The sequence below is a fragment of the Phaenicophaeus curvirostris genome, chromosome 1 (genome assembly GCF_032191515.1).
Source record: "Phaenicophaeus curvirostris isolate KB17595 chromosome 1, BPBGC_Pcur_1.0, whole genome shotgun sequence".
Classification (NCBI taxonomy): Eukaryota; Metazoa; Chordata; class Aves; order Cuculiformes; family Cuculidae; genus Phaenicophaeus; species Phaenicophaeus curvirostris.
The window spans coordinates 6,969,285-6,993,105 of NC_091392.1; the positions used below are offsets into that span (position 1 = coordinate 6,969,285).

The 23,821-nt window shown below is 46.7% G+C and overlaps 1 protein-coding gene and 1 long non-coding RNA gene across 2 annotated transcripts in view; one reads left to right on the top strand and one right to left on the bottom strand.

Moving 5' to 3' along the window:
- Positions 1-18,205, bottom strand: part of CCDC3 (coiled-coil domain containing 3) — a 41,266-nt gene extending 23,061 nt beyond the window's left edge. The window contains exons 1-2 of the mRNA XM_069872031.1: positions 17,790-18,205; positions 16,246-16,420 (exon numbers count right to left, since the gene is read on the bottom strand). Of these exons, the coding sequence (XP_069728132.1) occupies positions 16,246-16,420; positions 17,790-18,190 (576 nt within the window). The 5' untranslated portion in view covers positions 18,191-18,205. The remainder of the gene's footprint in view (positions 1-16,245; positions 16,421-17,789) is intronic.
- A 644-nt stretch (positions 18,206-18,849) lies between these two features.
- On the top strand, positions 18,850-23,057 carry LOC138716571 (uncharacterized). Its single transcript, XR_011336685.1, has 3 exons — positions 18,850-18,941; positions 21,476-21,584; positions 21,971-23,057. It is a non-coding gene; the product is annotated as an uncharacterized lncRNA (long non-coding RNA).
- The last annotated feature ends 764 nt before the right edge of the window (positions 23,058-23,821 follow it).

Below are 23,821 nucleotides of genomic sequence, written 5' to 3' on the forward strand. Positions count from 1 at the left end.
TTTTTTCCTCTGACATCTTAATTTAATTCTAGGTGAGGAATCATGCCTTCTTTTCTTCTTTTTCTATTTCTCCCTAGTTATTTGTTCACGCCTTCCTGACTAGTCTAGACAGCCCTACCACTTATGATTTTCCTGAGATGGACACTTTCCAAGCTCCACAGCTCTCCTCCCACAGAACATGGGCCGAGCTTCACAAAATCAAACCTCTTCCCATGGATCGCCATCTCCCTGGCTAGCAATTGACTTCCAGAGCTGTAAAGGTGGAAAATGAAGGCCATGCAAGATACTCATCACCTCCAAGACCCTTCCCAATTTCCAAAGGTATCTACTGTCTATGCACCATCCCACCAAGCTGCATCCCTCGTGCTGATATTCCTATCCCTATTTTGTGCTCACCCTTGGAGCTTCCCAAGCTGCTGACCCTAACGAGGCCGTGCTGCAGGGCTCCTCTTGCTGGTCTTTGTGCTGCCTTTCTTTGGGAAAGCAAAAAGCCCTGTTGAAATTTTCCTTCTCCCTGATTTGCCTCTAATGTGTTCTGCATTTTATTCTTTCTTTCTCCCCTCCTCCCCCACCCCGTTCTGGTTTTACGTCCTTCTCAGTTTTCACTTTCTCTTGCAGGTTGCTGGCACTACTGACATCCATCTGCACTTAATCTTTTTGGAGTTAAGTCTTCACGCAAATATTTGCTTTCCCTGTTGGCACTTCCAGCAGTCTAGGCAAAACTTTAAAATTTCCCTGTGGCAATAGCAGTGGGAGGTCCCAGACAGTCAGGGAAGGGGCTTTACTCTCTCTTTTCTCATGGACTTGCATTGCAGAGCATTTGTGGTAGCTGATTCCCATCCAGGATACGACAGACACAACCTTCTTTGAGGCTCAGACATCAAGAACAGTCTGCAACCTTGGGTCCTGTGCTATGAGGGGATATAGGATAGAGGTCTACACAATCACAAGTACCATGAAGGGGGTAAATAGAGACTGAGAGCATCTTCCAATAGAAGAATGGGGGTATCAGATGAAATAGTTGGAACCAGGTTCAAGGCAATCAAAAAGTGGCGATTCTCAAGAGAAGGCTTGACAGCTTCATGGAAGATAACTTTTGAAGCCCCAACCTGTCACTTTTTCCTCAGAAGACAATATCTTGCACCAATTCAGGCTTTCTGATAGTGGAGCACTTGTCAAAAGGACTTCTAAACTCCATCCTGCTGTTGGCTGCAGCACTTTAGAGCCCTGTAAGCCATGAAACTCAGCCTTTACTCACATTTTGGGAGCCATACTGAAGAATAGAAGCTCATTTCAGGTACGACTTCTAAAATTCCAGCCAAGCAGCCAATCACAAACAACAGAATATTTATACATTATACATGCATGTAAAAACTATGTTTGGAGTCCCATCTAGAGCATATACTTAGAGATCTAACAGTAAAAGACCTAAAATCAATGTTAAAGTGATTCAGAGAGCCTCATACAAAAACATCATCTTACATTATGGTTCTAACAAAGTTGCTCAGATTAGAAAGCTTATTCCCATTGTTACTGAAAGATTTGGAGACTAAGACTTTCTATAGTCAGAGATTTTTTTTCCCTTTTGATAAAGTATTAATAACAAGTGTGCCTTTTTTTTTCCTTTTCCTTACACCACTTAAAATAATGATTTTAGTTTTATTTACACATTTTGTACAATTTCCTAAATCAGTCTGTAATTGACCACAAGCATTTAAAAAAAAACAGGGCCAAGGGGGGCTAGAGTTTCAAAACACAAGGAACTACTTTAAAGCAATTCAGAAGATTGGATTTAAATCCACAAAATAAAACTCAACGTCTTACATGCAATCAGTAAATCTTATCCAAAAGACTTCATAAGCTAGAAGATAAAGACTCAAAAATGCATCATAAGCTCCAGCCAAATTCAAGCCATCTGCTCCACACAGCAATAGGCATGGAAGGAGAACCCCAGGCAGGTTGCACTGCCTGTTTCAAGCTTTGGACTTTTCCAGAATCCACTGGAACTAAGTCCAAAGCTGGTATATCCAGAAAAAGCATCTGGTGAGACAGAACCATAGTCATGGTCAGGGTGTTGTAGCACGAATGTTTCAGGACTGTGTCAGTAAAGTCCATAGGTGGCAAAGGCAAGACCACAATGTGGCCTCAAATAAGATGTTTCTGCAACATTAATATATTGCCTTCACTCAAAAGTCAAGCAGAATCTGAAATTTGCAGGGCTACCCTCACCACTGGCTGCAAGACAGGAGCTCTTTCAAGTCACATATTGCACTGCGTGTGGATTTCCAAATCACTGTGCTGCTCTAGAGAAGAAGGCAGGAATACCAAATGCAGCTGACACTGCAAGCACAACTCACATCTTGGGATGAGCCAATCTCAGTATTTGGACTGCCCCCCTGCCTCATGTTTTATGTGCCACAAGTTATTTATCTCTCACTTCAGCATCTACACATGGAGAAAGCATCAGTGCTGCAAAGCAGAGGACACAATGTTGGAACCAGGTAGCTCAGTTATCTCAGGCATTTCTGTGAGCAGTACTTCTATTTCTATTGGCAACGAAGCTGGTGAAGGGGCTGGAGAACAGGCCTTATGAGGAGCGGCTGAGAGAGCTGGGGTTGTTTAGCCTGGAGAAGAGGAGGCTGAGGGGAGACCTCATTGCTCTCTACAACTACCTGAAAGGAGGTTGTAGAGAGGAGGGTGCTGGCCTCTTCTCCCAAGTGACAGGGGACAGGACAAGAGGGAATGGCCTCAAGCTCCGCCAGGGGAGGTTTAGGCTGGACATTAGGAAAAATTTTCATGGAAAGGGTCATTGCGCACTGGCAGAGGCTGCCCAGGGAGGTGGTTGAGTCCCCTTCCCTGGAGGTGTTTAAGGTATGGGTGGACGAGGTGCTAAGGGGCATGGTTTAGTGTTTGATAGGAATGGTTGGACTCAATGATGACTCGATGATCCAGTGGGTCTCTTCCAACCTGGTTATTCTATGATTCTATGATTCATATTTAAAAGTCCATTATTAAATACAGTTAAGTGTGATGCAGCTGCCCACCCTGTGACACCTAATGCCACCTGAAATGCCCATGTGGGCTCCAGCTGCCATTGGAGAAGGTGATGTTCAGGACACGAATACTGCATTTCCTATTCTTCCAGGTCTTGTGTCCTATCCCTCTGAAGCCCTATGGCATCTCAAATGGCAACAGGCAGTTGAATTTCTCCCATAAAGGTAGGTATCTCAGTCTGACTTTTGATTCCCTCCAAGGGATGGAACAGCTAGTGACACCCTGTTGGCCCCATCTCTTTCTGAGCTTGAGGGTGGAAAAAAATAAGATCTTATTTTTCATTAATTTTGTAGTCTCCCTTAATAGAATAAAAGCATGTTTCAGTAACTGAAAGGACATTTCTAAGAAGATGATCAGGAGAGTACTACATTTTAACCTCTGCTTGGTGCTGGTGACCTCCTAGGGTAGGTGGAGATAAACCTCTCCCTGGAAACACAAGACAAGTCTGCAGCAACCTCTATTCTGCTCTTGGAGTCCACAATTGCTCTGAATCCTCATTTGGCTAGATGGAGAACCTGCCTCCTCTCCCTCTGTCCATTGTCTCCCTGTACCCATCTGTAGAGGAAAGGGACAAGATACTGCCCATGATAAATATTGAGACCAAAGATTAAGACTGCAACAGCCACATTCCCAGTTTGGTAGCTGTACAGTTGAGCCTGATCCCGGTCACTGCCAATGTGTATGTTAACGTTTAAAGACACATGTGGGCTTAGGAACAGGATAGAGTACACAGTTAGCCCTAGGCGAGCCTGAGATCTCTCCATTTCAAAACATAGGAAATGCTGTAAATACCACAGCAAATGCAATTAGCAGAGCGTGATAAACGCCACTTCGTTAGCAGGGACCACAGGAGGCTTCTCCCATTTCAGACATTTTTGACAATGAGCAGGAACCTGAGGTCACTCCTGATGTCCGGACACAGAACAAACATCTCAGAAATGCCTCCAGTCTGGGATTTTGGTTTTAGCCCTTCTCTGTCCTGATGCTGTGATAGAAGGAGTCAGCTCCTTCACATCTTCAACATGTGTCATGTGTTTCTGGAGCAACGGCTATCTGTAAGGAGCAGGATACATTCCAGCAGCTCCAGAGTGCTACTGACTTGGAAGCACCAGGATGTTTCCCTGAAGTATTTCAGCTGTTTCTAGACATGGGTTAAATATAGTAGAATTTTGCCACTGGATGTGGTTTTGAGCCATTTTTATTGCAGCGGGAAAGATTTGAGCATAAAATATTATTTCCAGGATACATTTGATCTACAGTTTCACACCTTTGGGAAAAGAACCAAGAATCACATTTGTTCCCCCGCCCTTTGAAACAGACACTTAAGAAAACACAGGCTTAATTAGGATTTCAAGGGACATACTGCAAAGTGTTCACTGAACTCAGACAAAATATGCCTGAGCCTAAAACACATAAAGGGCAGAAACTCAATCACTGCTGGTAAGAACAACCCTACCCTAGGGTATTCTTAAAACTGTTTGCTTCCAATCCATGAGCTTTTCCCAGCATCAGTATTCATGTCCAGCATGGTTGTAGCTGTCTGAAAGGCCCAGGGTCTTGCAAGTGATTTTCACAAAAATTCACCTCCAGGTTGTGTTTTGAATCCAGTTGATGGAGGTGGGCTGTGGATGCTACCTGGTACCTCCCGGAGTTGCTCAGCCACAGGGTCAGGGATCTAAACCCTCTCCCAATGGAGCAAATCTCTACTGTCACCGAAGTCATCCAGTTTGAGAAATGGCAGTGCTCTGCAGCCCTATATTGTCACACCCGTATCTTGACCCGTGCATTGGATCCTCCTCCAGAGGCAGGAAGCAAAAGGAGAATGTCCTCTTCTGACTGACACCCATCACAATCCCGTAGCTTGACCCAAGGCTTGTAAATGATGGAGATCTCACCACGTCACCAATGGCTAAACATTTTTTGTGGATTATTTCCTACTTCCATGGAAGTTTTAAAATTTTCTCTCATTTACATCTGCTTTTTTTTCCTTTGTCCCTGCTTACCAGTACCTCCTCAATAGGGATACTTACAAACCAAGAATAAGCAGCCTATTTCCTCCCACAGAAAAACCACATACACAGAGATTCTCACTTTAAGGTGTCTTTTGTGGACCATGATTAAAACCTGAAAACAGACTGCTCTGCCTGTACTCTTACCAGCAAACCCACAAGGACTATTTAATCTTGTCCAACTTGCTAGGTTTGAGTGGGCACAAAATAAACCCCTTGTATCCTTTTTACTGCTTAGTAAAGTTTCCGGAGACCTCATAGTTCTTTTAAAGGATGACTGGCATCTGGCAGAGCTACCCCAAGCCCACTGTGGCTATGCCTCATCCTCTTTATCTCTCCTCTTCCACACCCCACAACGATGTTTTTAAGGTGGAAAATAGCTTTCCTGCTCTGCAATGAAACAGAGGATTTTGAGCAGATGTGGCTGCTATATTCACACTTAAAAGGCTCTGAAAAAGGACTTCTTTACCCATGTAATGGAAATTGGGACTTACTGCATCTGAATTTCTATTTGTGTCCTTAGCCAACATCAGTACGAGTGGTTCCTCCATTTTGACTTTCCTTCCTTTCTCTCCCCAGCTACCACCCTGTTAGGCAACTGAATTTTTTCCATAATAAAAATTATAATCAAAAACATCCAGAACATAATTGTGTTTGGAACTTGAAAGGCTCTGGAAAGACAAAAAGTAAGCCAAACAAATGAACGTGGTCTGAAACAGGTTTACAGTGAAGACAAATGGAAGCAATAAACTCATTGCATTTTGAGGCAATGGAGAGAACACATGTCACTGTCCACCTGAAGAAGGAAGCCAGGCTTCGTATCACTAATATGCTTTTGTTTGAACAAACAACCAAGCCCCTGTTGCTCATGTCATCCATCTGAACATATTTCCTTACTCAAAGTACGATACTGCCTGTGCAAGAATGCTGGAAGACACAGAGAGGGAAGGGGAAGGGCAAACAAGTTTACAGACAGAGAAAGTGTTCAGACAGTTGTTTCTAATCCCAGTGGAGATAAATCCTGGGTCAAAGAGAACTGTCTCTATTTGACCTGGATACAGAGACACACCTGCCTCTCTTTTACCATCTACAGAATAGGAATAGTTCTCCTGCTACCCCTGCATGGTGGTGAAGATGAGTCAGTTTGAGGATGACCACGTCTAAGTACTAGCTTGCACCTTTGTCCCACATCTTCTCTCAATACAAAAGATTGCACTGACATTACCCCTCACAGTATTTCTTCTGGTTTCCCACTGATCTAGGAAATGCAAAAATACTATAGTACAAGTCCATTAAGTGCTTTCAGATCTCAGGAAATATTTTTTTGCTTGCTTGCTCACTCTTAAGTTTTTTAGGCGGAAATTCAGACCTGGACTTCTAGCCATGTTATTTCCCCGCCACATTATACAGTGTCACGGAAACTTGCTTCTCCCTCGGTATATTTTTCCCTACTGTCATTCATTTTACAGATAACTGGACTAATGCTTGTAACAGTGTTCTTACCAAAGAAAAAAAAAAAACAAAACCACAAATTGGGGCAGCAAAAGGAGTTTTCACTGTGTCAGCTGCCAGAAGCACCTGCAATGACTTGAGCAGCAACCAGCTGCAATTGGTCACACTGAAATCTCATACTCCCAGTCCCCGAAACCAGCCGCTCTGGTTTGTCACTTCGCATTAGCTGCTGTAAGGGGCTGCGTGCTTCCAGGACCAGTGGTGAAGCCAAGCCTGGCACTGTGTGGCTGCTCTTGGCTGAGCGCAACAGGGCAAGGATGCTTCTCCGGGGGAATCTGGAAAGGTGCTTGGCTAGCGGAGGTAGGACAGGCTTTAAAAGGCTCCATCTGCAGCTTCCATCAGGGATTTGAACTACTGCTGCCTTGGAGCCAACTTGGCTTGCTGTTTGCAAAAATAAACACCAAAATGCATGGGCTGGGAGAAAATACGTCTCAAATTGAAAGATCTCATCTCCCTTCAAGCCACAATGGCTGATCCAGTTACAGGCAGCATTACAGGTGTCATGTCTCCCAGCTGCCAGATGGATTTTGGTGGCTATTGATTTTAATAAATGTTTTCCTTCATTTTTTTTTCTGTACATATCTCACAGGTGAGTCAGGAAAGAGAAAGAAGTGGAAAGAAAAGACTTTCCTCTGGATTCAAGGTTGACTGAGGCCAGCAACTAAATCAAAGACCATCTCTGCCCACAGTGCCTGTAGGAGCAGCGTGTGCTTCAAGGACAGGCCCTGGCCCAGGACTCTTGGTCCACGTGAATCATTCCTCCCAACTCCTGAACAACACAAAGCATGGATTTACAAACAAGAAACACCTAACACATCCACAGACCCACAGATTTATAGAAGAGGTTGGATGGCTTCCATAATTGGGCTGAACAACACAAAATTTAGGGACCTCATTCATTCCAGGTGCACCTAGTTCAGATGTTTGATTCTCCCTCCTGTTTCAAATGCCAACAAAAGTGCTGAAATAGTCCCAGTCGGTTACTGTGAGTGGGGTGCCAGGAAACACATCTGAGCATCTTCCAGTAGCTCTCAGGCTAAGTCAGTATCTTCAATTTCTATGTTTGAAAAATCATGGGACAAGTATGGATAATAAACATGACTGGCTTGAAAAAAATACCCATAATCTGCTTCTTTGGGCTGCATATTTTGTTTTGCCGAGGGTTAGTAAGATAATACGCCCACCTTACACGAACATCAGCCCCAACCCTCCTCTTTGGAGGCCAGTTCTCGGATACACAGGGAAGCATCTTGAGTACAGGAATCTGTGTCAAAGAAAGCAACGTGGACTTCAACCATGTGTTGCTCTGTACCACTTCAGTTCCTAGCTTGAGCAACCACCCAGGTTCCCATCAGCTGCCTCCCTCACTGGCCAGTGCTTTCACCCTTTCCAGCTTATATGTGGTGGGATGTCCTCACTCACTTTCCCATGATGGGAAGGCCATGAACAGCAGATCAGGGCAGAAAAGAAGAGGAATCCCTGAAATGCTCACTTATAGGGAAAGAGACAAGAAACCAAAGTCAGCCTTGACTTACTCATGTTTTCTGATTGCTGCTTTTGCCACGACAGTGTAATCTCCAGAGGGTAACAAGATCCGACTCTTGTTACAGGACTGCAGTTCCCAGCCCACCTTCATTTGTGGATGCTCACAGGGGTGGCTTCAAACTTTCCACCGCCCTCCCCAGAGAGAGGTTTCTCCCACCTCAGCCACTTCCATGCTAATACAGAGGGAATGTTACCAGCTCAACAAAAGTTCCGTCTCTCCTACCTACCCTGAGACAACAGCAGCAACACCACACCTGTCCTGCTCTTTATGGAGCTAGTCCTGGCCAGGTAGCTGCATCTTTCATGGGTGGACGAGGTGCTAAGGGGCATGGTTTAGTGTTTGATAGGAATGGTTGGACTCGATGATCCGGTGGGTCTCTTCCAACCTGGTTGTTCTGTGATTCTGTGATTCTGTGATCTTTCTAACATGACTGGGAAACAGATTGCTTCAGTCCTTGGCTAAGAGTCAGTGGTTGGGGGCTTGCAAAATAGTCTTTGTCCAGCTAAGCAAACATTGTGGCAGGATTCGTGCTCAGCACCACCACCACAGGTCTTTCAAGCACCTCTGGGCTGGAAACCCTAGAGGTACAGCGCCCCTTGGATCTGAAACACAGGAGGGACAACGAAGTCCCTTCACTCCATCTTTGTGTCTCTCAGTATGCAAAGCTCAGCCCACAATCACCAACCACCAGCAGTTTCCCACCCCTGTGGCAGCTGAAGAAGACAGATGGAGAGCTGAAAAGGTGTCCCGGGGCCAGGGTCAGATGCCTGCTTGCCACCAAGTTCATGTACAGTAGCAGACAGCTTCATGGCACAAAATCCAGAATGATTTAGTACATTTGGCAGAACTTCTTTAAAGTGTGGCTCTGGTTAATTAAAAGCAGCCTGGAGCCATTTGGGTCTTCATTCATTGCCAATTCCTGGAAGGACTGCTGTTTCACCCTTCAGAGGAGGCAAATGTGTACATGCACACGCATGTCCTTGCCTGTCCTGGCATTTCCTTACATGGCAGGCTGGAAACTGGGTATTTTTAAGGATATCATGTATTTGGATGTGCCTTAGACACAGTCAGAGCGAACTGTGCACTGGTTTAACCTGCCTCGCTTGATATGGAGCAAGCTGGTCCAGACTTCTTCATCAGGGGCTGGGACACCAATCTGGGATTCCCCTCACCTCATCCTGCATCTGCATTGGTACAAAGAAGGCAAAAACTGAGGGCCTCACTTTGGCATCACCCCACCAGTCATGGCTGCCAGTGGGGACAAGAATTCAGATGGGTGGGAAAAACTCTTTATTCAACTCTAAATTCAGACTGTTCACAACTGACATCAAATTCAAGGCTTCCATGCTACCTCAAGTCAACCCTCCTGCATTGTACATGGCAGTCAGCCAATCTGCCTCCCAGTTTGGAAATGAGGTGCCTCTAAGAGACACCCTAAAAATAGAGCATTTTCCCCATCTTCCTCCTAGGAAGCACTCAGAGCACCTTCTGGGTGCTATAAATATAAGAAAGACCATATGCAATGGAACCGTCCCATGGATAAGACTATTTGGAACTCCTCCATGACGTTTTATTCTGTATCTTAGCAGTCTGTGTGAGTGTGGGAAGACAGAAAACTGATAGGGAGATGCCAATCAGATCTCTAAAAGTCCTCTACCACAGGCTGGGTGGGAAGATTTGGAAATGACTCAATGCCATTTCTATGCCAAAAGACTCTTCAGAGATGTTACCCAAACGTATTAACCGTCTCATGGTCTCCCCTCATCCCAGACACTTGTCAGCAGTTCTCCATTTAATCTAATACTGTTTACATGCATTCAAATTAGACACAGATTGCAGGGATGGGGTACACTCCGGGTAGGTTTCTGGGAGGAAAACAAAAGTACTGTAAATCACTATTAAAACAACCCAGAAGTGATGTAGGTTTTCTATCATGCTATTAGGCTAATAGAGCAACAACTGTTCTAATAAATGACAGGGTGAAAAAGTGAATGGAAAACAAGATTTTCAAATCTCTAGATATTGGACCTTACTTTCACCTTTTTCATGGTCCTTTTGCCCTGCCCTTGCCACGTAGCAGTGTTTCAAACGGAGAGTATTTTCTATTTCCCTAGTGCCTTAGGACCAGAAAAGGGAGGATCCTTTATGCGGCTCATGCCACAAGCAAACACAAAAGGCTAGTACATGGTAATTAAAGAAAACTGTGTTAACCACTGCCTGCTCTTTTCTAGGCCAGTCCTTACCCTAAAACTGCTGGCACTGGACTCCACAACTCGTATCTTCCAACCCTGTGATTCCTCTCCTAGCACTCAGAGCAGAGAGTAGTTCTCAAGAGTAGTTCTTAACTTTTAAAAGAGAAAAAACATATTGCTTTTTCATTTTATCTTGGTGGATACTGTGGATGAAATCTCAGCAGAAATCCATTACAGTTATCAGCTATTTTTTCTAAGAAGCTGGGCTTAGCATGATTCATGTAGCAGAGTCACCTTCGCCATCACCCATGTCCAAGTCAGCCACGGCAGGAAGAGCTCTGGTCCCTGTACCCAGGGCAGCTCACGCTCTCTCCAGAAAGGTAAAGGGCATCTCTCCAGCAGGTACCCATTCACACTTTCTAACCAGGATACTATTTAATCACTGTCCAGACTCAAAATCAGGGAGGTTAGAAAAATTATGGGAACTTACACTATTTTCCTTCTTTTCCAGGGGCACATTGCCTGGGGAGATGGAGCAAAACAGGTCCCCACAGCAAAAATCATGCAAGCCCATCTCTGGTACCCCAAAGAGCTTTTGTGTAAGTTGCTATTTCTCTGTGATTTAAGCCTTCATGGTCCTGTGAAGTGTTGCTGAATGGGGGCTGCTACCATTCACCTGGTTGAGATCATCAAGGAAGAGACACGCTGGAGCCACTGCAGAGCACGTGTACTGCTGATTGTAGACGGGTTCAAGGAATGATCCAACCCAGTGTCCCCAAGTTCACGCACACGACCGTTGCTAAAAAATAAATAGCTCTGAAACTATTTCCTCCACTTCTGCAGAGGAAGAATGCAATTTAATTTAATTTTTGCTTTGCATAATAATGGCAAGGCCATTTATGCAATTAGGTTGCTTTTCTTATTTTGTTCCCTTTTCAGCTGCTCCAAAGCCTTGCAGGTGTCCTAATCATGTCATCAGGTTGTTGCATCAGCCAAAGTGCCACCAGAGAAGAGGACCCAGGCCCAAAGATGCTAAGCAGATATTTGTAGACTGCCCTGCTAACCCACTAATTACCTTGCTTTTTGTTTGGGACACTGATTACTCTCATAAAAGCTTTATTATTACCCAGATAAATCTCTGGAGGTCTCTCAGAAGGCAAGTCCATTCATCTAAATCAATTGAGGTAACAGCATGATTGCAGCTCTGATGCTTGAGAGAAGAAGAGGTGATACAGGGAGAGAGGCTTAATAACAGATATAATCTCCCCCTGCAATCTTGCTGAGCTTCGTTGAAGTTATTGGACTCCTTAATTTCTGTGGGCTTTATCACAGTGCTCTCACAGTTGCTTACAATCAGCTTGACACACTGCTATTATTCCCTTGTTATGATGCACATGGGGTCATTTTGCAACTCCCCCATGTGAAAAAAAGGAGAGGCCAAAAGACCGTGTTTTCCTCTCAACCTGTTGACAAAACCAAGCGTTAAAGACCCCCTGAATAAATAACCACAAGTGCTGTTTGACACTTCTATAGACCTTATTATCACTGAACCTTGAGTCACTTTGTTGTAATCCCTCATGTGTAGACAAGGCAACGAGGTCTTACTTATGTGATCGCACCACCCTACAGAAGAGCAAGTCAGGCGGAGAAATTAGAGCCTCTAGATTTGCACTGAAATGGTAGAACTTTGTAGGGGGACGAGATTTCAGTCCCAACCCACTGCATCACCCCCAGGCTTAGCAGCAGGCAGTGTGAGAGGGAAACCATAGGGGTGATTTCTACCTCCCAGCTTGAGCAAACAGAAATCAACCACCTGCATGTAGAAAAGTGTCGTTTATTACTTACACATAAGAAAAATTTGTCATGAGAAAGAGTCATTGACACACAAGGATGCTCTCCAGGCCTTTGGAATTTTCCCATACCCCCCTCTCCATCCCTGGAGGATGATGTTGGCTGCGCCACTGGATGCTCATCCCTATCTCCCCCCAAAAAAATCTGGCCCCTTGAACTCCTGTCAAGCAAGAGAAGGTCGCAAGGCTGCTTCCTGAAAGCATCAGTAATAAAACAGCAGCACTGCCAGCTTCACTGGAGAGTAACTGGGTGGCACACAGCGGTTTGTGAGCAATGTCAGGGTCACTGGGGGAAGCAGCGGGTAAAGAAAAGAGACTTCTGGAGTGGTTTCCCAAGGCAGGGGCGGCCCAGAGGCTGCACACTAGCTGGTATGGGACAGCCTGGCATATCTACATAGGAGGCTGTCAGACTTTGCAAACTCTTTGATTTGGCTATGGGCCTTCCCTTAGGGGGTCAACAAGAGCCTTGGGTAAAAACAAGGAGCTTTTAAGAATTTCAACTAGGTTTTTATTACTTCTTAATTGTTCCTTTCTTTAATAAAAGCACCTGATTAAAAGAAACTGCTGTGACTGCAAGTTTCCTTGGATAGGCGAATACTGCATTTCTCCCAGAGGCAGAGGGCAGGAACAATCCATAAAACTGTAACTCTGAAGGGGGAAAAAGGAGCATTCCTGTGTAATTATCTCCATCAGCATCAGCTCTGGGACTGGGCCAAGCCTGAGACCCACATACCTGCAACGTGCTGCAAGAAGGGGCCCCTCGCTCTGCAAGAAGTTGCAGCCACTCATTACAAACCCAGCTCCAACCCCAAGCCTGGTGGGAACTCGGGGCTTCAGCAACCTTGCAGAAACTGCTGTGACAGCAAGTTGGAGTAAAGCAGGAGGTCTGCAAACATCACTACAGGGCTGTGAGAAAACTCAGGATGCAGCCCAGTTAAGTAATGCCTCTGCAAACCTGAAAGCCAAAATGCAAGCGCCTTAAGAAACAGCTGGAGCTACTGCTGCCCTCCAGCAGCATCTAACACTCAGCTCAGACATCAAGGGGCTTAAAAAAGTAGTTGGAATGTCCTCATTTCACTCATTGGGATAGACCAGAAGAGGCCGCCTGCACGCAAGGAGCACTGCAGAGAGAAGAGTGTGAGCACGAAGACAGCATATCAGCGGTCACCTTTGGGTCCCCAACTCCACGGTCTACTCAGGCACATCCTGCAGAATGAACCTCTCGCTGCGAGCAGCATTATGTGAGGCTAAAGATGTTCAGACATCATGGGGACCCCTCGTCCCAGCACTGCAAAAATCAGTTATTCATTGCAACTGCACATGCTTCCAGTACGTAGTTCTCCCTTAAAACATGCACCCCAGAAACACATGAAGAATATGGCACAGGGCCATGAGGAAATACAGGGATTCAAAAGGTCTTTTGGAGTACAGGATCTAGCTGTGAACAGATTTCATCACTCCTTTATCCCAAACCTACCAGAGCGTGCTGCTTTTTGACAGAGCCACTTTTTAAGATGTCCCTGCATGCAGCTGGCACAAAACCCAGCAGCAGGATGATTCTGTGACTTTAGCTATAAACTCCTGGAACCAGACCTTCACCTCTTCTGCCTTCTGCTCTGAGGATCTCAGCACCTCCATCTCTTCCCTCTGAGTGCATAAAACATGTGTGATGGATTTGAACTAGCAATTTATGTCAGTATACAGCAGCTAGTGAGACCTCTGACTCTGCGCTGTGGTGTAAGCCTCATCAGAAGACCCTTTTCTCTCTAAGTTCTTCACAACTCGACACCATTGCTGATGTCCCCAGGTTCCCTAGGAGGAGCCTCTTTTACAAAAAGCTTCGAGAATAATGCTCTGAGTGATGCTCACTGTGCCATAAAGCTGGCACATGCTTTAGATTTTGGCTCAGGAGCCAGCATGGAACAGCTTGTCCAAGCACATTTGGAAATGGAAGCTGTTTGCACTGGGATGGGATGCGAGCAGGCAACTGGGAAAGTCACCATCGGATGTGACAAGGCGAAGAGAGGAGCGAAACACTGAAGAGATCTGCACCTTGGACATGGGCACCTGCACTGGAAGAGATTAGGAGCAAATACCTAACACCATGGCAGCCAGAAACACCATCCCCTTCCCAGTCTAGGGCACGCCAGGCACTGGGAGACAGCGCTCAGCTGGGCAAACACAGATGCAGGAGCTGAATGGGAGCACAGTCAGCCTGAACTATTTTTAACTGGCGCAGAGGAAGCTTTTACTTTTCATTACCAAGGGGATAGAGAAAGCGTCCATCAGTTGCACTGAATTTATCCACTCAGCGGGTGGGTGTTGAAGTATGTAAAGCCCCCAGCCCCAGTCTGTGCGACCAGCAGCTCTAATCCCCCTCCTAATCCGCTCACAGCTGCACCAGGTCAAAAAGCACAGCAGCTGAAATGCACTTTCGATACATATGCTCTCAGTTGCCCTAACTTGCGCTGGAGGTCTCTGCCTTGTCATTTCCATTAAAGTTAACCATCAAGATTCACTGCTGGCATAAACAAGCCAACCCATCAAGATTCCCTACACTTAGCACAGCTAAACAAACAGCGCAGGAGCACCACAAGCAGACACTGCAAATGGGATCTGGTAGTCTCCAAATGCAACTTTGCTCCTCCGAAGAAAAATCTGTGGGTTTGGCAGCAGCAAAGTCTTCGCTTGCCAAATACATTGCTTGGGGCACTGGGGAGCCTGTGGTCTGGCAAGGAGATGGCAGGGCTGGGACTGGGGCATTCTACCTTCCCCTTCTTGCCCAGCCAGAGTCACCGCTCTGCGATCTAATTGTAAGATACTTGATTTTCACTTAAACACCAACTCCTGCTGCTGTCCACAGACATGTATTTCAACATCACCGCTCCCCGTTCCCTCCCCAAAATGTCACACATTCCCTCACTCACAGGGCACCACAAGGCTGTTGTGTCACTGGCCAGACGGCCACACAGCAGCTCAAATTTGTATGCTGGTGGTCGGTCAGCTAGAGAAGGAAAAGGGCCCTGCCAACTACCAAGCTCCTTCCCTCCATCACACAAGCCACTAGTGCATCTGCTGCCATACACAAATATCACGCCTTGGACGAATCCACAGAAGCTGCAAGCAATGCCACATATCCCATTCATCCTGATCTAAAGAGATGCTTAAAACGTTCTTGACTATCTGTGGAAACCACCAACCTCATAAAACAACATTTTAGCACTAAAACAGCTCTCCAAGTTCCACTTTTAGAAATATATAGGCATATTCAGAACATGAACACACACAACTGCATGTTGCTTCTCTCTGCCAAGGAAGTATTTATTAAAATCCTTCATTTATTACACACACTACAGACCCATAAAGGGTCTCAGAAGCCACTAACAACTGGCATTGTTGGGCTTTCCATATTAAAAATGTACTTTGTTAAGGGAGGGTCACCTAGAGGGTGAACTACTTGCTGTGGCCTCCCTTGAGAGGAGAAAGAGGCATTTCATTCAGCTTGTTCAGAATAAGCGCTGACTTCACTTAGACAAACCATGCCCTCATCGCTCAGACGAAACATGCTCTCAAGATTCTCTTTTTTCCCAGCTTCTACAAAGACAGCTTAGGGCGGTTAGTTCAGTAGATGTTTATGCTGTTATATGGAGTTAGGCAAGAATAATCCCTTACAGTTGTCACAGCCCAGGCACCGCTCTCTCTATGTGAGACAAACACAGAAGTACAAAAACAAAGCTCTGTTCCTGAACATTTCTGCCGAAGTTAAAGTACAGGGTTTAGAGACAGCAAACCCAGGAAGGACCTGGGTAGAGGAGGACAGGATCGCAAGCAATACTGGTATCAATCTGTTCGTGAGCTTCGCTCAGGTCCATGGGAAGCTAAAGACCTAACACAGATGTCAGCTTTGAAAAAAGGAGTTTAACGTCTTCACACCAGCGTGTTACTTTTCCAGTGATACTATCAAAATACTAGGAAAATCAGGGACCTGCTGCTCTGCATTCATATATACCTGTTTGCAAATGACATGCATATGCCTGTGCCTGCTCAGAAAACCCACACGGGAGAGCAAATAAATCCCTTACCCGGTTGTCCTCTTGGATCTCCCAGTCACTGGAGAAGCTTAACATATGCTGTGCCTGCGAGCAGTTGGAAAACTGGAAAAGGCTGGCAAACATCCTTCTGTTCTCCTGGGTGTCCGGAAAAATCGCCTCCTGGAAGTTGACACCATGTGGCAGGAGGATGTAGTTCTCATCCATTCTGAAACACAAATCGCACAAACAACCCACTGTGAGGGTCAACAGCACTTTCTCTCCAGGAGAAGTCACCCATCGGACCCTCAGACTGGCTCAACAAGTGCCACCAAAGTTGCACAGACAGACTTCTAGCCAGCATGTGGTTCTCAGCTCTCCAGGCACTTAGCATCCAAGACCGCAATCGCCACCAGAAGAACTGGACCAGGCAGTCAGGACCTAACACGCTCCCACTGCCCTGGAGACCTCAATTAAGCCCCATGAATAAGGTAAATCCATATTTTAGCCCCTGGCTCCTACTGAATTCCTAGCGCTTTGCCCTTGATCCTGGAGTTTAAATACTCCTTCAAGCAGTCAATAAATAACTTCTGTAAAAGGTGTTTAAAGACATTGCCACAGACTGAGAACTAGACAGCAAAATTTCCTTACGCACCCTGTGTAAGAACATACTGAGTACTTTGAGACAAGCCACCAAGTAATATTTCACAATCTCTCTTGAATTGAAAGGTCACAGCAATGGCTCTGTTCCCACATTGTGGTTTATTTTCTTATTCTTTATATGAGCCCAAAGTCAGGATTTAGCTGGGGCTCGGGAGAAGGCTGTCAGGTGAGTATTTGGGGATGAGTTTTAAACTCCAAGGGAAGAAACCTCCAAACACCCTCACCACAAGAAGGATGTTGAGGCTCTGGAGCGAGTCCAGAGAAGAGCAACAAAGCTGGTGAGGGGGCTGGAGAACAGGCCTTATGAGGAACGGCTGAGAGAGCTTGGGGTGTTTAGCCTGGAGAAGAGGAGGCTGAGGGGAGACCTCCTTGCTCTCTACAACTACCTGAAAGGAGGTTGTAGAGAGGAGGGTGCTGGCCTCTTCTCCCAAGTGACAGGGACAAGAGGGAATGGCCTCAAGCTCTGCTAGGGGAGGTTCAGACATGAGGAAAAAAATTTTCACAGAAAGGGTCATTGGGCACTGGCAGAGGCTGCCCAGGGAGGGGGGTGAGTCACCTTCCCTGGAGGTGTTTAAGGCACGGGTGGACGAGGTGCTGAGGGACGTGGTTTAGTGTTTGATAGGAATGGTTGGACTCGATGATCCGGTGGGTCTCTTCCAACCTGGTGATTCTGCGATTCTAAGACAAGGCGCTGGCCCCTCTCCAGCGCTGTGACCGTCCCACCGTAACAACAAACGCGGCGGCACCCGGGAGCTACTCCGACAGCAGCTCCCGGGATCTCTGCCGCCCGGCGACGCTGGAATTTCAGGGATTCGGGTGTTGTTTTCCCCCGAAGAGCCCGCGAAGGCGCCGCGGGGAGCGGGACGGGACGAAGCATCCCGGGATGCTGCCCCACCACCCCCATCTCCCCCGGGCCCCCCCGCCCCGGGACTCACCGGAGGAAGAAGAAATAGGCGTATCCCTGCATGACGGTGTGCGAGTGGCAGGAGAAGTATCCGAGGCCGGTGAGGTTGAGGCGGGAGCCCGCGGGCACCTCCAACATGCTGCCCCACGCCTGGTCGCACAGCAGCTCGATCTCCGCCGAATAGAAAAGCCCCCCGGGCCCTTGCTGGGGGCCCGAGGGGGGGCCCCTCTGCCAGGGCAGGTAGTTGTAGGCGCCGTAGGTGTCGGGGTGCAGGGCGAGCACCCGCGCGTAGACGATGATCGCGGCCAGCTCGGCCCGGCAGCCCTCGCTGAGCGGCCGCCACTCGGCAGGCAGCTGGCAGCCCCCCCCGGCGCCCCCCAGGCCCAGCCCCGAGCCCAGAACCAGCAGCACCAGCCCCGCAGGAGGGCGCATCGGGCCGGGAGGGGTCGTCGGAGCCGGGGCGGGGAGGCTGGGAACGGAGCAGAGTGCGAGGAAGCCCGGGGAGGTGCGGCGGGGGGGTTAGTGGGGAAGGCAGGGAGGCGGCCGAGCGTGAGGGGGAAAGGCCGGGGGGGGGGCGAAGGGGAGGGAAGGGGAAAGCGGAGTTAGGAACCCCGAAGGGCTGAGATCCCAGAGGGCAGCGGTTCTCTAAGGGGCGAGGGGCAGGGGATGCGCGGGGCCGGAGAGGCGAGGAGCGAGAGATGCGGAGGGGAGGAGGGTTGGGGAAAAGGCAGAGAGGCGAAGGGGAGGGATGGAAACGAGAGAGGTGCAAAGGGGGAGGGTGGAAAGGGAGGGTTACGAAGGGGAGGGATGCGGAGGAAAGAGGAGGACGGGACGGGGCTAGACGAGAAAGAGCAGGGGTGCGGAGGGCAAACCCACCTCGGGGTGAGGGAAGCCGCTGCCAGGCTGCCTCTGGCCTCCGACTGGTGGCACCCAGGGCTTTGGGAGGTGCAGGGGTGGCTGGTAAGGGGGCTGGAAGTGTGAAGTCCCAGAGGAGCAGGGGGTGTGCGCGGCTCCTGCTGGGAAAGAGCCTGGGAAGCTGAAGATGTGCGGGGCAGGAAGGCTTCTAACTCTGGGCACCCACTTCTCCCCCTTCAGATGAAGGCAGAGGAGAACCTGCGAGTGGAGGAAAGCAGCTCTTCCTGGCAGCCTGCAGCCGTTTTTCAAAGTGCATCTGGTGAGCAAGGTAAAAACAAAAAAACAGGTCTCAATATGTCTTCGCTTTCCAATGTTTTCTACTGGAACTGGCTGAGGCAGCTTCAGGCTTCTCCAGCTCATTGGCAGATGGTTCAGAGACTGACCCTCTCCCCACATACAAACTGCTGTGGAGCTTCTCTCAAAGATCCCTGTGGGCTCCACAAAACTCACAGCCCAAAATAGCCTCTTTCCGTTTCAGTGTTCTCCTTTCCCCCACATCTTATCTCATTGTGAGTAATAGAGTCAGGAATGAGGTGCTTGAAAACTTTTGTTAGAATATGAACATCATAGGGACATGGTCCCAGTTACTCTCCCTAACTCTGATGGTTACTGAAAGTTTGACGGTATGTCTTGGCTGGTTCCTTTAATCTCATCCTTCATCTGCCTGTGTGTCTACATAGAATCATAGAATAGTTAGGGTTGGAAGGGACCTCAAAGATCATCTAGTTCCAACTGCCCTGCCATGGGCAGGGACATCCCGCTAGATCAGGTTACCCAAGGCCCATCCAACCTGGCCTTGAACACCTCCAGGGATGGGGCATCCACAACTTGCTGAGGTTACACTCAATCTCACTGTCAATATCATTGATGAAGGTATTAAACAGCACCAGTACGGACCCCTGAGGGACACCACTAGTCACGGATCTCCATATGGACTTCAATCCATTGACCACTACTCTCTGAATACGACCATCCAACCAGTTTCTTATCCACCATATCGTCCACCCATCAAATCCATATCTTTCCAATTTAGAGAGAAGAATGTTGTGGGGGACAGTGTCAAAGGCTTTACAGAAGTCTAGATAGATCACATCCATAGGTTTACCCGTGTCCACTGCTGTGGTTACCCCATCATAGAAAGCCAATAAGTTGGTCATACAGGATTTGTCCCTGGAGAAGCTGTGCTGGCTGCCATTAATCACCTCAATGTTCTCCATGTGCTTTAGCATGTCTTCTAGGAGGATCTGTTCCATGATCTTCCCAGGCATAGAGGTGAGGCTGACATCTACCTCTCCAGTCCTCTACAAGGACTAGGAGCTCTTGGGAGCAGAAGGTGCCTTTTTGTTCCATGTTTGTGCTGTGCCCAGTGTAGGGAGGTCCTTGTGCATGGCTGGTGTTCAAAATAAAGTGCAAAGTAATGAATCGTCAGTCAAATACTGCTGAGCCAAGTTCACAACAGTGCGACAAGGCTTCTCCTGTGACAAGTGTCTCCCTCTGGAATAGTTTCATCGGACTGCTGAAGAGTTTAACGAAGCAAATGTTCATATTTAATGATGGCATGGTCCTGCATGGTATTTCATCATAGCTTTACGCAAGAAAAGCAAAGCTGATTCTTACTAAAACAGAAACAGATTTTGGTTATTTTTTTCCTGACAAAAACTCCAGAATGACAGATAGAGCTTTTCTATTTTTTTTTTAAATCTATTTCTTGAAGATCAACAAGTTCCTTCCAGCTTTCAGGAAAAAAGCTTAAAAGACAATCCTGTAAAGAAGTTTTTTAAGAAAATATCCTCAGGAAATCCCAACACACCAACAGGCTCAATATTATTTTAATGTTAACCACCAGGAAACACTGCTTTTGCTTTGGAAACTGAAGGGACTACCTGTGGTAAAGAAGGTTTTAGAGCCTTGTTTAGTATGTTTTAGGTACATAAATAAGAAGAAAAACAAAGAATTGAGACTGATGAAGACAAAACTGGGGCAGCCCTGGAGGTATTTTGTGCAATCTAATTTACATGGAGGCCTTGATATGAGCCTCAGGTTTCTGTTGAGAAACAGCACTTCAAGACGTTGGCAAACACATGAAGATCATGAAGAAAGAGGGAAGTGCTGCAAGTGATGGGAGAGATGTTCAGCCCGTCCACGGTGGTCTCTCCATGTCTCTCCAAGTGGTACAACTGACATCAGAGCCTGGCAGCTTCAACAACATGAATCTCACGTTGGGTGTGGGCAGCACGATAAAGGTATGTTATTATTCCAGCACTGCTGCTGAGAAGGTAGAACTCCAGGAAGCAGATGAGACATTTGCAAGCATAGGTTTGTTTGTTTTGTCCTGGGAACCAAATTCTTAGCTTGTGTGAAACACAATTGCTACTTCTTTTGCGTATATGTATGAAATTGATATCTTCTGGGTTTGCTATGTGTTGCAAGCGAGTAATGCTCGACTGTCTTCAAACGACTTTGAAATACCTAATCTAAGCTGTGATCTGTTCTGCTGTTCTTCACATTTTTGTTAGCTACCATGTAACAGCTGGGAAGGAGGACAGGGGGAGAAAGGAAAGGAAGGACACAGGCAGCTCACACCCAAAATGTGGATGTGTCTTTCCTTAATGTTACTATTAACAGTCTAAATGAAACTGCTATATTGGCCAGAGTATTTGAATCGGTGAGACATCTCAGAAAACACATTTGCAGGTGTACGCTGGCTCTGGGTGATGATCTCCAGCTCTTTTTTCTTTTTTTTTTTGAGAGTGGAAGCAAGTATTTAATGATGTTCTTTGGAATTTCTCTACCATCCTGCAGAGTGGTCATGTTGGTGTTTTGAGGATACAGCAGGAGTCCATGGAGATGACTCCAGAGCTGTATGAACTGAAAGGAGGTCTTGGCCATAACTGTGGAGCAGATGCAGTATGTATGCAAGTCTTCACATAAAAATAAAAATACCTCTCACCTGAAAGTGCCCGATTTCCATGTTCTCTTCCATTTGTGTTTGCTGGTGCTGTGCCCAGTGCCATTGTAAGGGGTTGGGGTGGGTCATCTTCTCCCATTCCCTCCCCAGCTGAGACCTCTCCCTGTCAGGAGGCTCTCCAGGGGTTCATCAGGGTGTAGATTTTCCTTCCCATCCTGACAAGCTTGTCCTTTGGGCTATTTACTATTTAACTTCATCAGCAACTTTCAGATCGGTATTTTAGTAAAGATCTAGAACCGTCTGCATTCAGATCACAGTGATTAATGTAATTTTGCTCTTAAATGTCTCTGCACAGAAGCACTATCAATTTTCTTCTCTCTTCCTTCTAGTGAAAACTAGCAGGAGCATCTGAATCCACTCCAGGACTCCTTTCTCTTCCAGCTCTGGATAACAAGGAATTAGTGACATGAAGGATTTAGAAACCCTCCCGGGAGACTGCATCCTTCAGATCTGTGTTTGCTGTTTCTCTGCAGGGATCCACTGGCTGATCTGAGACGTTCTTCAGTGCAGAGTGAATACTTTTATGCTGTGAACTCAGCATGGGTCTTACAAGTGCTGTAGCCAAAACCAGCTAATCAGAGAAGCACCAATAGAGCCAATTATTGCTCAGGCTGTGCTTTCAGCCACTCATGCATGTGCCACAGTTATTCATTCGCTTCCTCCACTTTGATAGACTTGTAGACTTTGTGACAGGCTTGTGTTTTCCCAGGCAGGAGCTCTTCCTTTTCTTCCACACATCTTTACCAACGTTTAAACCAAAGGTTTCTCCCTCTGGGCTGTGTCATTTTCCTTGCTGCTTCTGTGGTGATGTGGGTGATTTAAGCCTTTTAATAAAACATAGCTCTGATCTGTCTCTTTCTTTGACTTTAAAGTATTGACCAAGTTGAGTGTTAGTCCAGGTATCAAACAAGACAGCACGGTGTTTGGAGTCTGCCTGCCTTTCTGATGGACGTAGGTGATCTGAAACCTCAGCCTGGCTGTCTGGTATTTATAGATCCGTAGTGATTCCTTTGTAGTCCAAGCTACAAAATATTAAACCCAGATTTCTTTTCCCCTGCCTACTCTTTAAACTGGGCAGCCTATAAAGATGAATATTAGGCTGTGTAATCGTCCCCACAGGAAAAGATGTTTTCATTTCCTTCTTCTCTTTATGCTTCTCTAATTTGTCTAGTTCTTCTCATAGTTTGACATTTGGTCCATCATACTTAACTACTTTTCCACCAATGTCTGGGCTGGGTGATTCCTATTAAGAAAAAAAACCCCAAAACCAAAAACATATTCCCCAGCCAAAGTTCCCTGTAGTTCTTTACATTTCTTTCCTTTTGAAGAATAATAATGACCACGAAGAAACGGGATATGTCTTTGGGGATCAGACGGGAATACACTGCTGTCTCAAAGAGTTTGCAAAGATTTACTTTATGCACAGCAGTAAAAAGATTTTCTGTAATGCCATTTAAAATTTCAATGGAAAAATGAGTAGAAGGATGAAAGAGTTGGTCTGGACAGAGAAATTTGCTTACACCTTCACTGTGTCTTTATGGCCTTTCTTGGCCTCTTTGGCCTTTACCCTTCCCCACTGTCCATCTTGCCCATCCTGCCCTCACTGTGTCCACAGGGTCCTGCTCTCCTCTCCCTTTGCCCCAATCCATTAGAAACCTCACCAATTTAAATAGTTTCCTTTGGATGTGGAGTTCTGTCTTGTTAGCTGTGTCCTCCTACCCAAACTCCCATCTCAGCCTGGCTCCCTAACATCTGGGGACATCTGGCCCTCCTCTTGGGCCCATCATAGCTTAGGGGGAACTGTTCTCATTCCAAGTGACTCTTTTTCTCTTCTTCAGTCACTAGCATAATCACCTCCTCTTATCCATCATTTCGGCTTACAACCTGGATGTCATCCTCACTTTAGACTTTCTTTTCTATTCTCAAGGTCATGTAGACACTTTCCCCATAACATCTCTCAGGTATGGCCTTTCCTACAATTTACGCAACCAAGGTGCTGTGCAGGCTCTTCCTGCTCATATTTTGAGTTCTGCAGCATCTTTTCCTGGGCAGACCCAGCCTTGGCCCACCATGGTCCACCCAACTTGTTGCTACACTTTTATTATAGCACATCGCTATTGACCATGTTCACATCAGACTTTTCCCTGAGTTTCCTCGGCTACCCACATCCACCCTTTGCT